The sequence below is a fragment of the Crocodylus siamensis genome, chromosome 6 (genome assembly GCF_052110815.1).
Source record: "Crocodylus siamensis isolate JL-2025a chromosome 6, ASM5211081v1, whole genome shotgun sequence".
Taxonomy (NCBI): domain Eukaryota; kingdom Metazoa; phylum Chordata; order Crocodylia; family Crocodylidae; genus Crocodylus; species Crocodylus siamensis.
The window spans coordinates 83,646,717-83,663,400 of NC_143400.1; the positions used below are offsets into that span (position 1 = coordinate 83,646,717).

The 16,684-nt window shown below is 44.2% G+C and overlaps 2 protein-coding genes across 10 annotated transcripts in view; one reads left to right on the plus strand and one right to left on the minus strand.

Moving 5' to 3' along the window:
* PHC3 (polyhomeotic homolog 3) overlaps positions 1-16,684 on the minus strand; it is a 124,403-nt gene that overhangs the window by 84,721 nt on the left and 22,998 nt on the right. The window lies entirely within an intron of this gene.
* LOC149863091 (A-kinase anchor protein 4-like) lies at positions 5,655-8,069 on the plus strand. 2 transcript variants are annotated; one of them, XM_090052935.1, is made up of 2 exons: positions 5,655-7,019; positions 7,080-8,069. In XM_090052935.1, exons 1-2 carry the CDS (start codon positions 5,655-5,657, stop codon positions 8,067-8,069), a joined length of 2,355 nt encoding a protein of 784 aa, XP_089909061.1. The 2 variants fall into 2 exon arrangements, with proteins under 2 accessions (XP_089909061.1, XP_089909060.1); XM_090052934.1 differs by having other exon boundaries at positions 5,655-8,069.

The following is a 16,684-nucleotide window of genomic DNA, read 5'->3' on the forward strand; positions in this document are numbered from 1 at the left end:
CCCATGATTGCATTTTTGTTACTGCTCTCCTATCAATGCCCCGCACTGATCTAAAAGACAACCCCTTGCAAAACCCAGATCTAGTATTCTATGTTGATGGATCATGTCAAAGAAACTCAAAAGGTTCCCTTGTTGCAGGATATGCAATATGTTCCCAAAATGATGTTATAGAAAGCCATCACTTACCTAATGCGTATTCAGCTCAAGTTGCCGAGCTTGTGGCCCTCACCAGGTTTTGCACCCTAGCCTCTGGTGCCTCTGTTAATATTTATACTGATTCTTGCTATGCTTTTGGTATTGTACACGATTATGGTCAACTTTGAAAACAAAGAGGCTTCCTCACTTCAGGAGGTGTCAAGATTAGTAATGGTCCATATGTAAATGCCTTGTTGAATGCTTTACAATTACCTTCTGCTGTTGCTATTATTAAATGCCAAGCTCACCAAAAACCTTATGATGATGTTACATGTGGGAATGCTCTGGCAGACTCTGCTGCCAAAGCTGCGGCTATTTCCACTCCTCAGGCCACGCCTGTGTTTCTGTCTACTTCAACTGACCAGTCTCCATTAGCAAGTCTTCACGACATTGCCCTCCTCCAAGATCAGGCTCCAGAACCAGAGAAACATACTTGGAGACTGGCTGGATGTTTGTTACACCCTGACCATATGTGGCGCTCCCCAGACGGCTGCCCGGTGACCACAATGGTCTTTCTTCCTCATCTTGCTTGCATACACCATGGCATGGCACATGTGAGCAAAGGGGGGATGATAGAAGCTGTTAAGTTTGATTGGTTTGCTCCAACTTTTTCATCTGTGGCTCAACAGTACTGCCACACCTATCCTATTTGCCAAGCCCATAATGTGGGAAAGCCTGTAAAAGCAAAGAAGGCAGCACACCCCCCACCTTGGGGACCGTTTGTAAATTTACAATTAGATTTTATTCAAATGCAGAAATGTTGGTCTTATGAATATGTTCTTGTTATTGTATGTATGTTTTCTGGATGGGTACCCATGTGCAAAAGCTGACACCATCACTGTAAGCAAAAAGTTGCTCAGAGACTTTATTCCAAGGTTTGGTATTCCTTTATCCCTAAACTCTGATAGAGGAACTCATTTTACCAGACAGATAATAAAAGAAATCTGTAAAGTCCTGCAGATTCAACAGAACTTTCATTGCCCGTATCATCTGGCCAAGTAGAATGCCAAAATGACATTCTGAAAAATAAACTAGCCAAAATTTGTGCTGAGGCTCACCTAAAATGGCCAGACGCACTTTCCATAGCCCTTATGAGTATAAGATCTACTGCCAACCGAAAGACTGGGCTTAGCCCACATGAAATTCTAATGGGAAGACCCATGAGGCTCCCCTGCCTCGCCACCTGTTGCCTCCCACTTTTGCGATATACATTCAATTGATGATACTATTCTGGACTATTGTAAGGCACTAATGAAGTGTGTTAAGGCTTTTCATTCACAAGTACAGGCAGCTCTCTCCAGAGAACCAGATGAACTGTGCCATTCTATCCTGCCTAGAGATTGGGTCCATGTAAAAGTCCATCAATGAAAGTCATCACTGGAACCTCTCTGGAAAGGCCCATTTCAGGTACTCCTGACCACCAACACTGCAATACAGTGTCAAGGACTCCAGACATGGATCCATGCTTCACACAGTAAAAAAACATCAGCCCCATTAGACCCAGAGTCTCCTCCAAATCAATCTTGTAATCAGCCTCCACAGACTGGTAGTGAGCCTAGCGCCTGCCAGCAGGAGAGCTCAAGACCAGTAGTGAGCCAAGAGCCTACTGGTGAAGAGGATTTGCCACTACAGAGCAAAGAGGATTTGCCCCAACAATACCACTATGCCCTTCGAGACAGGAAAAAGGCCTCTACCTAGTTCCTGATTCCCGAGGTGGAGTTGGTTAGTTGTGATTTGAGTAGTTCTCAGTATTTCCTTTTGGGCCATCTTATGTGAACTTGACTCATCAGTTATAAGAAACTCTGTAAACCAAACTACACTTCCGCACCGACAAAGAAGATCATTTCATGAAAATATGTTCTTGTCTTTAGTTAATCAAATTGGGATAGATTTAAATGTCTCTCGTTGTTGGATATGTAGTCATGTCCCTATCTATTCTACCGGAGGAATACCCATGATACCAGTACCCTTGAATGCAACTCAGATGTTAGCCCCTTACTATTCAGATTTTCATGGAAATGAATCTTGGCAGAATGCAAGTTGCAACCAGTCTCACTATGTACAATTAGCTTACGCCACCCCTGGAAAGTTCTGTTGGACTTGTAATGGATTTCGTGTTGCAGTAGGAGTCAGTGAGTACAAGGCAGATTTTAAGATAGAAGGTGCTTCGTTTTCTAATGGTTCCTAGATATCTAATTACTCCCCTACAGGTCAATTTTCAGGCTATTGTTCACAATGGATGATGTCCCCACGCTGTAATACAGGTGGATATACTGCACTAGGTGGTCACTATTTTGTGTGTGGAGATAAGGCCTATAAAAATCTTCCCTCCAGCTGGAAAGGAACGTGCTATGTCTCCGCAGTGTATCCTGCCTTTACTATTAAGTCTCACTCACCTAAAGGAAGAATTCACAATGTTCGCAAAATTACAAAAAAAAAAAAAAAAATCAAAGGTTTTGGAGTATAATGTTCCCCAGCTATGGCGCAGGCTTAGCTATGTCCAAGATAAAAAAAGTTGCAGCATCTCTAGAAAAAAAATTGCTAATGCTACTGCTGATAGTTTTGAAAAAATAAATACAGAAATGAAAGAAATAAGGCAAATGACATTGCAAAACCGTCTTACGTTAAATTATATACTAGCCAGCAAAGGAGAAGTCTGTGCTTTAATAGGTAAAGAATGTTGTACTTATATTCCTGATAATTCAGAAGAAATCCAAGATTTGAGTAAACATATTTGAAAAGCAGCAGCTAAATTGCATGAGTCAAATCGTTGGAATTTGAGTTCTTGGTTTAGCTCTATTTTCAGTTCCTTAGGCTCTACCGTCATTCATAGTTTGTTGATATTGTTTGTTGTTTTTATTGGAGTATGCCTAGTGTTTATGATAATTCAATGTTGCTTAAACTGTGCTGTTAAGCAAATAAGAAATAGCCCATCAACCAGAAACAAAGTATATAATGTGTATGTTGAAATAGCAGAAAGTAAAGAAAAAGAAAATCTAAAAGTTGAAAGGCCAATGGCTATAAATAACTTGTTGAAAGAAAAAAAAAATTAGGGAGCGTTAAAGTGAATTTAGTCAGGCTTTGGCCTCTCCGACTAGAAAAAAAAACCAGACAGAGACCAGAAGTGTTAATACTGCTTATTTCAGTTTTATGTTTTGAGATAAAAAAAATTCCTGCATTATTACTCTGGGCACACATGTCCAGTTAAGTAAGTTTGTTTTAGTTTCTTCCAGGTCCTATTTTTTTTTTCTTTATCTGTCTTAAGTACAAAAATGCTTAAAAACTTAGGGAGGGGGGAGGATTCCTTTGAACAGACAAGTGAATGATTCCCTTGCTGTGTGGAATTCTCCACATATAGCCCTCAATAAAGAAAAGCTGGCTCTGTCAGTTCTGATTCAACCACAACACAAAGTTTGATTTCTTCCACATTACTAACATCACTGTTTATTAAACTGCAGTTACACCTATGCAAGCACATTAAAGGCAAATAGGCTCCAAAGAGCATCATTCGAAGATTCCTGTCTGGGGCTCAGATCAATCAGGCCTGCCTGGGCCAAGCTCTCACCCTGATCTTTGGCTAATGTGACTGCCCCAGTTTTCTGCAACCAAATTTGGCTGCTGAAAGTGTCACTGAACCCTTCTAAGCACACGTGACACCACAGGCAGCAGTAACGCCTTGACACAGCCTTAATTTGCTCTGGCAGGACCTCATGTTAGCTGCCTTCTCCGATTCTCCTGGCTCCTGACTCGGCTTTGACTCTTCTTGACCCTGACTTAGGATCTCCCCAGGAACTCAGAATCAGCTCTCTGACCCCCTAGGTGCTCCTAGTGGCCTACTGAAAGCCTGGCCACCTATGTCCCTGCTGAACCCTCACAATAATGAGGTTGTCCAAGTATCACATAACATGGCTGGGACCTCCACAGATGCTGGTGGTGTACATGAAATAGTGCTGGCAGTGTGACTATTAGAGCCCAAGCTCATTCTGAATGGCAATTAGGGGAAAAAGCACAATTCCACTTGCAAGCTGAATACATTTAACCCAAAATGAGACTAGGAACATGGACTCCAGTAATTCCAGTTTTTAAAAGTTACTTTTAAGAGTTGAACAAGGTATTAAAAATTCATGCTAAACTCCTTGATTTTTCAACACGGCTTTTAAAAGTGGATAAAATAAAATGCATTTGAACATGCCAATATTGCTAAAATCTCTCATAAAACTGTTAATTCAAACATGCAAAAATTATGTACATATAGGTTTTCCTCGATTTATGCTGTACATGCGTTCCTGGAAAACAGCGTATAACATGCATTTGTATAAAGGGAACCCACTTTCCAACGTAAGAAATAGGGATACATTCCAAGATCTAGACTGTACTGACCCCCGGACCCATTTCTACCACTTTTACAAAACAGTTCTGGTACTCACCAACAGCAAACGGGACACACAAGCACAGGGCACTATCATATTTGGGATGGCAACTACAGAAACACGTGTTGAAGACACTGAGTGAGGAGCGCAGATTTACACAGGAGACTATATTTTCGTGCGCGTCACTCCCACAATGCACCGCACAAAGCAGCTAACTGCAGGCTTCCACCACACTGATTGCATAACAGTGAATTTACCTCGCATATAATGAATTTTTGGAATAAAAAGGGTCATCACATAAGAGATAATTTGCACATACAGAACTCGCATAAAGTGAGGGAAACCTGTAGTATCCTTCCCATTAGTACCACCTGAACTTTAAGTACCCAAGGTGTTAGCTGCATGAGTCCCAACACCCATTTCCCACTGAGAAAATAACAAAGAGAGAAATTAATACAATTCTGATTCTTTGGGGGGGCACACAAAAATACTTCTACGGACTGGATATGAATGTAGCAGGTGTTTGAATTTACAAATATAGATATGTAGCAATAGCAACCTGAGACCCACCTGTAGGATTCTGTTTCATATCTTCCTCTCTCTGATCAAAGTGGAACTCTTAAAATATCCATTACAGTACATTAAATACTTACATTGATTCATACATGCATTTCAGATTAAAGTATAAATATTTATATTGAAATGCAGCTTTGTACAAGTTTGTGTCAAGCCTCTTCCCTTGATTATCGTTAAGAACAGAAAAATAAACAAATCATCCATCCCCATCCCATCCATGAACTTGACTACCCCACATTACAAGACAGATTAATCAAAGGTGCGGGGGGAAGGGGAAAATGTGTGGCAGCCTTTTATTCAACTGTTGGAAACAAACCATTGGTGTGGGTAAACCTGTCTTTGTGATGTCACCACTGCTAGAGAAACCACCTGTTAACAAAACTGAAGATCACATTTCACAGCAGAAGAGCATGGGAGGTTGAAAGAGAAATCAAGATCAAGCTTGGCTGGGTCATCACAGCAGATCAATTCGCATACAAACGCCAGAGACCATTCCATCGTCAATCTACAAAAATGTCTCAGGCAGCTGACTGGCTAAACAGCCAGACAAGCATGTGTAAAGTAGACCTGTACGACCCAGAAGGACAGAAGGACCAGGACCATAAAGTGATCTGTTTTGTTGATGTCTCCAGCTTGAATGTGAAAGACAATGATCCAAAGGCAAAGAAAGCTGCAAGCCAGTTCAGCAACATCTCTGACCACTCAAACGAAATTGATCTGGAGGAAAAGGAGGTCATCGTAGTAAAGGACAATTTGAATCACGATCATTCTAAGACTCAAGGAACAGTTTGTCTCTTTAAGCGAGGTTCAGCTGATGAACTTAGTGTTGTAAGCTGGCTTAACGACGACCTTCAGAAATACGCTGCTGGATTCCAACATGCACTGACCCCATCAGATAACCCTCAGAAGCACACAGGTAGCAACACTTCCATTAATCCATCACTGCCTAAGAAAATGGCCCAGGACAGTGACACATCTCTGCAGTTTGCTGGTGCTCAAAAAGGAAGCAAATCTCCGGATGATATTTCATGCTACATAAATAAGCTATGCTCACTAGTTATCCACTTGGCACGTAAAGAGATTACAGATAAGATAGAAGACACAGCCTCTATGCCTCTGCAACAGGCAATTCATAACTCTCCAGGTGAAGTGAAAAACAGTAATCCCCACTCTTCTGGGAACAATCCTGCAGAGACGGTGAATGAATCCCCTCAGGCAACTACACCAACCCCCCACAGTAAGCTACCAGTCCCCAGGGCACCTCAAGAGAAGGCTACCAAGAAACAAGATAATCCAGGTGACAAGAAAACTTCACTTTTCTATGGTGAGATGTCCAGTCAAAAAGGCTGCAATGAAGGAGACACATCTTCAAATACACAACTGTGTCAGCGGAACAAAAACTCCAGGCAAGATGATTCCGGTACTTCTGTCAGCAAAGGGCTAATGGTTTATGCAAACAAGGTTGCTTCAGACATGGTGTTCTCATTCTTGCAGACCATGAAAGTTGAAAAAACGGGCAACAAGCACGTTCCAGCTTGCCTGGTTTTGAAGAAAGTAGTTCTCAAACACACCAGAGATGTTATATCAGACTTGATAGACTCAGCAATGAAAAATCTGCATCGTGTTACAGGTGAGCTCATGACAGACTCTGGCTTTGTTTCCATAGTGAAGAAAAATCTATTCAACATGGGAAGCCAGAAGTCGACTGAAATTTTGGAAGCTATGGTAAGAAGGCTTTATAATGTCCTTTTATCGGAGCCAGAGAAGTCCAGGTCTCAAAGTCTAGCATATACCATACTGAAAGCAGGGTTCCCAGACTCAAACTCTCAAAGCATGCAGTTTGCAGCAATGAAAAGTCAAACCCATGGGAAAGATAAGGTAAAAGCTAATCCAATGATGCAGACCTGTGCTGAGAAAGTAAGTGAGCACATACTCAAGGCAAAAGGGAGTCATGGAAATAATCCAGGAACAACCAGCAACTCAACAGAATCCCTAGCAAAAGACCTCATTTTGACTTCCTTAACATTGATACAACAGCACCTATTACAACAAACAAGCAAAACAACAGGCAAAGAGTGTAGCGAATCAGGTGCCGCTTCGTTTGGGTATGTCTCCCGCGATGCACATTTCGAAAAAGCTGGGAACAGCCAAAGTTCCAAGTCCCTTGCAGAGGCTTCTGGGTCGAGGCCGGCAGGGACAAGGAACGATTACCAACAGCAGCTCAACTCCCAGATGGGCGACATATCAAGTATCCTCTTGTCCATCATACAGAAGGTCTTGCAAGAAGCTGGGTTCAATAGTGAAGACAGCTCCAGCGAAACAAATAAGAGCTTAAAGCATACCCCTGCCAGCGAATGGGAGCCTGGCAAACAGGCCACAGCCAATCAGCCTAATTCAGCCATGGAGCAGTCCGACAATATGGATCAAGTCAACAAGCAATTTATTGACCACCTGGTGGAAACTGCAATGAAGCTATGTCTCTTCATGGTCAAAGGAAGTGGCACTGACTTAGCTATAGGTGACTTGTCAGAGGAACCCAATGCATTTGGTATGTCATCTGCAAAAGCTCAAGCAACACCTATGATAGCTTCCCTACCAAAACAGAATGGTACAGATTCATCCTCGGGTTCTCAAGTCATAGTGACCAACCAGAATGCCAACAACAACTCACAAAACAAAGAGCTTCAGGCCATCCTCCAGTGGGTAGTTGCTTCCCAGTTCAATGTGCCAAATCTGTCATTTATGCATGGAAATGAGGAGGATCTGAAGAAGCTTCCTTTGCTAGCCGAAAAAGTGACCAAGAAGGGCTACAGCGTGGGGGATATTCTCCAGGAAGTGATGAGGTACTTAGAAAAACAACAGTTTGATGCTGCCGTGGGAAATGTAACTCGCTGTGGACTGATGGACTGGTTGATCAATAACCTCTAAGGAAGCGCTGATTCTCCCTCCCTCGAAAGTCACTCAGACCCAGCCAAAGCCCCCAAACCAGCTCTCTTCTGGCACGACAAACACATGTTTGCAAGAGACAGCTCTCCATTGAATTCAAAAGGCTGTCATACACAAGCTGGGCAAGATCATCAATAAAAAAAGAAAAAAAAAGAAGGACTACTTTATTAAGCATTTCAGCAGAGCTGAAAAAAAACTATGCAACTACTAGTTAGAGGAATAAACCTGTTATGAAACAGGTATATATTAAAATCTGCAGTGTGGGACTGGAAGGATAAACAGATAGGAGGCATAAGTGAGGGACTAGGATGACTCCACTCTAGGTCAAAAGACTTCCTAGGAAAGGACAGGCATTGTGATTTTGTGAGTGTAGTCTTTGAACACTGCTTTGAGATTTTTTCCACATCCACCTCTACTTAGTAGGTGTGTAGCAGGGACCCGAGCCAGCCCCACACTCACTGGGTGATGACTCCTGGGATGCTTCATGGCCCATGAAATCCCAGGCCCTCCTGGAAGCCAGCAATGAGCACAAGGGTAGGCAGCACACTCCCCGGCATGCTTTCCACACCGGTAGGACTAGGAAGTGCCAGGAGATGCACACTCTGTCATCCCTGTCCCCCAGGCAGAGCCAGGAGAAGCAAGCCAGTCTCTACCTGGCCTGAGTCCCGCTGAGGCCAGGAGTAAGTGGCCAGCATGCCCAGTGCCACCTAGACTGGGAGGCTGCAGCTTTAGCCAACGATGAGCCCCACAGATGCTCTCATCACCTGGTCACAGCTGCAGGGTACATGGGGGTGGACAGAGGTCCGGTGTAGCTCCGGTCTCCCTGGAACTTCCATCATAGGGCAGTGCCAACCCCAAGGAATGGGAGTGCTGGTGTAGGTGGCAAGCCTTGCTGCTTTCCTCCACAGAAGCCAGACACTTTGCTCACAACCAGCCAGGCACTGGCTCCAACAGTAGGAAATGGGCCGTTTGGTGGATGCTGGAGACCAGGTAACAGTAAGGGTTTCACGGGCTTTATAGTACCAGCGGCCCCAGCTACCAGGAGTGGGTCTGGGACAGACCTACTTTATGAATCAAGCTTGGGACTGAGGAGTATTCTCCAAAGAGCCTAGTCACCCAGAAAAAAGGTGTACATAAACTACAAGACTAAAGCACACGGCCTGCAAACAGACAGCAGACACCCTTATATATTTCTTTAGTAATGCTGATGTAACACAGACATCACTGGCGGTAGACACTTGCCAAGGTCACAGGGCTGGGTCCCAGACCCTTCTGTTTTTCTTTTAAAGCCAGACCTTCTCCTCCATTACATGAAGGGTGATGCCTAGAGGTCCAGGTGTCTACCTCAAGCAGAGCACAGAAAGGGGTCGGATGTAGGGTAGGTGCAGCCCCACGCAAGGTGCCCAGACAACAAGACCTGTGCCCTTCTCAACAAACCCCCCTCTAACAGTCAGTACCACCTCCTGATATCTTTTTCATTTAACACTAATTCATGGCAGGCGGGATATCAAAACAGGGGCAAACACACCTGTTGAGAGTACAACACCTGGGTCCCACCCTGGTACAGCCTTTAGCCCAGATAATTTTGAAAGTCCATCCCTTCTATGGGACAGAAAAGGAGCTGTGCCATCTCTCTTTCAGAGCCTATTAGCTCTTCCAAAGTACAAGGTAAAATACTCCTTCCCTTTCTTCCTATTTATTAAAAAACCTCCTTCCCACTGAAGAAAAAAAAAAATACCACCTGTGCCTGAGCACCCAGTCTCAGTTCTCTCAAACCTTAGCTATATGAAACTAATACAATGCTTGCCAATTTTACAGCTGTATTCTGAATAATAGCGAAGCTAACAATAGTCGTATTCATTTCACATCAGTGCCGATTAGCAAGGCTAGGAGCAAACATCTTCAAACTTAAGGGCTCCAAGTCATGGACGTGGGCACACTGGAAGGATGCAACAGGCTACAATCAGACCTAGACAGGTTACAAGGGTGGGCGGACGAGAACAGGATGGGTTTCAACACAGACAAGTGCAAGGTGACACACCTCAGGAGGAACGTCCGACACCATACCTACAGGCTGGGGAACTCCCCTCTTGTCAGCACGGAGGCGGAAAGGGATCTGGGGGTCATCACAGACTCCAAGATGAACATGGGCCGGCAGTGTGGAGAGGCAGTTAGGAAGGCCAACCGCACCTTGGCATGCATCCACAGATGCATCTCGAGCAGGTCCAAAGAGGTGATCCTCCCCCTCTATGTGACACTGGTCAGGCCACAGCTGGAGTATTGCGTCCAGTTCTGGGCGCCGCACTTCAAGAGGGATGTGGACAGCATGGAGAGGGTCCAGAGGAGGGCCACTCGTATGATCAGGGGACAACAGGGCAGGCCCTATGAGGAGAGGCTACGGGACCTGAACCTGTTCAGCCTCCAAAAGAGAAGGCTGAGGGGGATCTGGTGGCCTGTTATAAACTAGTCAGGGGGGGATCAGCAGGCATTGGGGGAGTCACTGGTCCCCCGAGCACCACCAGGAGTGACCAGGAATAACGGTCACAAGCTGGCAGGGGGTAGGTTTAGGTTAGATATCAGGAGGCGCTACTTCACAGTCAGGGCGGCTAGGGTCTGGAACCAGCTTCCAAAAGAAGTGGTGCAGGCTCCTACCCTGGGGGTGTTTAAGAGGAGGTTAGATGAACATCTTGCTGGGGTCATTTGACCCCAGTACTGTTTCCTGCCATGGCAGGGGGTCGGACTAGATGATCTGCTCAGGTCCCTTCCGACCCTAGAAACTATGAAACTATAAGTCCCTTATTTGAACAGATGAAAATCTAGAACCTGTGCGAGCTGGGACAGATCCATTCACAGTAAACTTCCCAATTAACCTGCCAAGTCAAATTTCAAGTTTATGATTTTAGTACAGATCATACATTGTCAAACTCCTCAAAAACAGAACTTAGAAATATATGGGAAAGTGAAAGGCAAACAGAAATGAGAAGATCCAGAAAATAGCTCACTACTCAACAGAGCATTTCACAAGCTGGAAATGCTCTAAAATTCTGCATTGTTTTGTTTATAATCCATCACGGCCAGAATTAAATTTTTCACTTGATACAGTACTTTCTAAATATTGTTTTTCTACCCTGATTATCTCCTGTAAAAATTCCCCACCTTATTAAAGACTTTTTTCTATGCCAAAACCAAACATTTCCTTAGGACTAGAGTTCATTTTGTATAAGCATGCAATATGGATATCATTTAATAGAAAGCCACCTAGATTAAACCTGGCATACAAGTTTTGCTTCCACCTTTTTCAAAATTGTCAACATTTGCTTAATTGCCAATATATTGGAAAGAAACTAGCCATGCATAACAAACTGTCTTTATTAATTATTGTTACTTAGGTTGCTGTACTACCAAAATTGTGTTCCAAATACACAGGAAGACAACGGTCCCTACACTCAAGCAGAGCATAAGAAGAAACACGCATGTTGGGGTGGCATAGAACTAGTACAAACAAATTTTTCATTGTGAAAATAGATGTCATTACTTATAGGTAGCTGGGTTTCATTTACGCACACTTCAATTCCACTCCTCCCTTGAGTATTTCACAATTCCACCTTCCTCTATAGCAATCCCAAACATCTTTTCCAATGCCCTTAAAACTTTTTCTTCCAAATATTTAACACCTTCCTGCCATGAAAGGAGTAATTCCAGTTTAAAATAAATAAAGTACAAAAGACAGTGTCTTTTAAATGTTGTGAAACATTGGGAAGAGAACACTAAGGATAGTAGATTCTTTCATGAAAGGTATACCACAAGGTTCTGAAAGGTACAAATACAAGTTTTGACTCCTCTTTTCCAAATCCTTAAAAATTACCACAGGAAATAATGGGACTCATGTAGATTCAAACACTTTGAAAATGTTTCTGGACAACAGCAAGACAAATACCTTCTTGCCCCCAACTTTCTAAAAAATGTCTCGCTTAGAGGAATGGGATGCTGGTAATGTTCTGTTGCCAGAAAGCCGTAAGACTGTGTAAAGCAACAGAACCTCAGTACGTCACTTGAGAACTAAAGGAAATGCTCTATCTCAGGAGTGTCTCACTCATTGGGTTCCAGGGTTCAGATGACGGCTGATGTGTGGCCTGGATTGGGACGACACACCAGAGCCAGCATACAGGGCCAGCTTGGTGGAGCATTCGGTTTCAGTGTTGAGCATCATTCCAAGAACCAAAATCTGAAGGCAGATTTTTTTTTCTCCTGGATACATAGTAGAAGGAGCAGTAAATCAATCATTCTCCCCTCGCAAAGAAAGAAAAGGCAGGTGGAAATGTAACAGCAAACCCAAACCCTGTTACTCAGGCACAAGGGAGGAGAATGATACTTATAGCCTGTGCCAAACCAGCCCACAGGAAGCGGGAGCTCTGGTAGCCAGCAGGCAGGAGAGAATTGTGAGAAATATTTGCGAAGGAACTGGGGTTGAAGCCACTGGTCCAGGCAGGGGGAACTTGTACCAGGGAGCCAGGGCTCCTGTCACTTTAGAGAGGAGGGAACAGCAGGAAGCAAATGGAATCTTTATTAAGGGATCAGAGACTCCGGTGCGTGGCCTGGAGGGGAAGCCAGGTGACTGAAAGGTGCACAGAAGCACTGTCCCCGAGCGGGCAATTGGGCCCTGGAGACTGCAAGGAAAACTGCTCCCACAGGGAAACAGCACCCAGGGAAAAGAGACCATCTATAGAGGCGAGACAAGTTTAACCCGAGGAGTTATAGTTTGTGGGAGGCAAGCTCTGCGAATGCGGGATGCATGTCTTTTAGTTGTGCTCATTTGTTTCTGTTTTATAACCAGAGGAAAGGATTTGGCTACAAGGGATGGACTGGAGGCCACAGGACTTCCAGCAGAAGGACCTGCAAGGGCTGGGGACCTGGTAAGAGTGTGGGGATGAAAACCAAATGCTGTAGATAGAGGCAGAGTGAAGAGACGCCTTGCCCTGAGCAGATATGCCAGGTAGGCTGAAACAGGGCAAGACTGTGTCAAGGGGCCTCGAGACTAGTGAAACAGGGGAAACTGGAAAGTCCAGGCCAGAGTAGACCTGGACAATCAGTTAATAGCCAAAGTAACTCACAGGCAAAGGTTGCAAAGCTCCCAACAAGGGATCAAATGGCAACATGGTAACACCTGTGAGGCAAGGACCAGTGTAGAGGCAAGAGGAAGCCACACATTTAATCCTTAAGGCACAGAGGGCCTGCAGGTGGTGAATACCGAAAAAGAAAAAAAAAGAGCAAGAGAGTGCATGCAAGAAAGCACCTACGGTCACCAGTTTCTGAGGGAAGCCTCCCCTCATTACTTTCAGCAAAGTATGGCGTGTGAACAAGCAGGGCAAGAAGCAGGATGAGACCATGGGAGGCAGGAGCAAGGGCCTGACAGGTTTGGGGTTGTCACTAGGGGGCAGCACAGCAACCCTTGGGCACCATGCTCATGGCATAGTTTCTTCCAGGTTTTATAGGCTTCTTCAGTCCTTCGAGGAATAGTAGGCATGCAGGATTCAGTCATAATAACACCTTTATTTTTCTGGAGACACTTGTCAATAAATCCCAATTTTTGGATTGGAGCTCCTCAATTGTCCTGCTCAGAGGCTGACCACAGAACGACTTCTGATGCCAGTTACGGTTCTCCCAGCTTCCCATCTAGATGCAAAATGTCACCCCTTGAATGCTGGCATGAGTCCTTACCTGTCTTACAAATATGACATAAATCCTGTGCATCTCCAAAGTGCCTAGTCTTTAAAAATGGCAGGTTTAATTGGCTTTATTTCTACTTAGTTGTATATTTCAATGCCCACTAAGATTCTGGTTGGAAATGGCTACTACCACACATTCTGAGCATCTTTTTTTCCTGAGACTGCTTGGGACTGGTTCAAATGTGAACACTAACGGTATTGCTAGAGTTTTTCAGCACCCGTAGCATGTTTCTGTGTCACCGATTATTTGCATCTGGTTTACAAGATTAATTGAATAAATAACTGAAGGGTATGTTGCTTGAAGTGGTCCCCTCACCTGGAAACTCATTATCCCTGTAAGTTTGTGTGTTCTCCCCTTCCTGATAAGTATAAATTTGACTAGGCACTGCTGATGGGTACTGGATATACTATTCTGAAAATGTTCAGTGGGTGTACTTTTCCTTTTCTACTTCTAATTTGAGTATGCAAGCATACTGAAAGCATGTTTGCTTGGGGTGCAAGTAGGAGACAGCACTGTATTTTACACTGGTACTGTTATAGTCTTCCTCTTGCCCTGTAATTTAAATTAAAGCCAATATTCATTCTATTATAACATTAAGCGTAACTGAAGTGCTGCTCAGATTCTCTGGTGTTCAGTCAACTGCGTGCCTAGTCCTACCACCTCCCATCCTTCCCTCGCTTCTGGAGTGGGTCCTAATTCTGGCTCACCAGGATATGGGGCTACCTATAACGCTTCTCGTTCTTTCCACAGATTTAGAAAATTTAGGTGGCACATCTCTTTGGTCTTCCCCTTGTAAGGCTGGTCTATCTCGTAATCCACTGGCCATGACAGTGAACAGCCTAATCTAGCAGCAGCGTAATGCTAAGGTTTCAGTGCTAATTAATATAGTGGAGCAAGCAAAAGTAGAGCTGCTTTAGAGTAACAATGGGAACAGTTCACTGCAGATATAATATGCTAATATAAGGCACAAGCAACTGCTCACTTCTTAACTGCACTAATCACTGTGAAATCACATCCTCCAAAACAACAATCATACTGCTGTTCCACATAACACTGGGATCCGGCCAGTGCTTTTGTATTTGTACTTGTCCAGAGGTTTCTATGCCAGAGCCAAGAGCGGGACACTGAGCTACTATCTGCTCTGTTACACAAGGGCTCAAACCCTACTGCTATTCTAATTGCTTCTGCAAGGATTTATTAGCAACTTGGCTTGCCTGCTGTTGCCCATGGCACATTTCTCACATATTACTTTTTTCTTCTAACACATAGCAGCTCCTTCTCTCATCTCCTAAGGGGCAAAAAGCTACCTTTGTCATGGCTGTCTTTAACTATGTCCATATTTGTTTCTCATTGCTTTTGGATCACTTCCTTTCAAGCTTATGCTCCCTCACTGTGCAGTGCTCAGAAATGGGTAAATGGTTAGACAAAGCAGAAGCTGCACAGAAATGAAAGAAATTATAGCCCACACGAAACACACGCATTGCTCACCTAATGCAGAGGAGACACCTTCTACTGTATCCTATCATGAGCCCCCTGCCAAAAAATAACTAAGGCCTCTGTGAAAATACCATGACAGACAGATGGCTAAAGTGGTGTCGTGATTCAGGCACCCAGACTCATTTGAGTTTAATATTCAAATAAGAGTGACCTGATGTACTGAGGAGGTGAGCTTCCACAGTTCACTATGAGATGAACTGTTCAGCTTCTCTGAAAATTACGCTGCTTTATTTTAGGACTTGTATACCGATGTAGGTACCTCCCTAGTTGGGCTCCCAAATTTTGTCATTCTGGCTTTTACCTCAACATTGATTCCATGTATGCCTCAGAAACAATCAGAGCCACTGGCTTCATTTTAGCCAGTTAACTAAGGTACCAGAGAGAAAAGCACAAACAGGCTTTCTAAAGATACAGTTGAATGCATACTTTTATCTCAAGAAAAATAATCTAAGGAAGTAACATGGGCAATGTACTGGGGGCAAGGGGCTTTTAATTCTAAGCCCTGCACTGGCACTTATGCCCTTTCAGGCCTCAGTTATCCAGTTGAGAATGCCAAGCCTTTCCAAAAGTTTTGGACAAGGGGGAGAAGTGTCATCAAAGTCAGAGAAAGAAATTTGAAAGTCTGTATCAACTTACTGCGCTTATTTAACATGTGCCTTTGTAATCCTGCCATGCTACCCCACAGCCATGGAGCAGAAGCAGTAGTCTAGGCACCACCACACAGTTCCAGTAAGAAGTGCAAGAATGGGTCTTTATTGTCCTCAACATTACTGAGAAGGGGCAGCAGAAAACTGCAATTGGGCTGGGTCCTCACTACCACCCCCAGTGGTGGTTTGATTGCACTGCAAGACCTAAAGGGTGACCGCTCAGAACCCTTAGCAGTGTACATACTCTGGCCCAGGACAACTGAACTGGTTTCTAATCAGTGACATTCTTGGAATGGTTCAAGTGTTGTTTCCATCCTCAGTCTGTGCCATCTGGCTCATTACTAACATCATGGTTTATTAAACTGCAGTGAGACCTATGCAAACACATTAAAGGCAAATAGGTTCCAAAGGACATCATTCGAAGATTACAGTCCAGGCCTCTGGTCAGTCAGGCCTAGCTGGGCCAAGCTCTTGAGGCATGCCTTGACACAGCCTTAATCTGATCTGGCAGGGCCACACATTCTCTGCCTTCTCTGGTTCTCCTGGCTCCTGACTTGGCTTTGACTCTTCCTGACTCCGACTTCAGATCTCCCCTGGAACTCGGCATTGGCTCTCTGACCCCTAACTTCTAATCTCAACTGGCTTATCAAACTGTCTCTCAGATTTCCACTGTCGCCTCTCTTGAAACTCGTCCCTGCACTCTCAGGTCTTCCAACCCAGATCCTG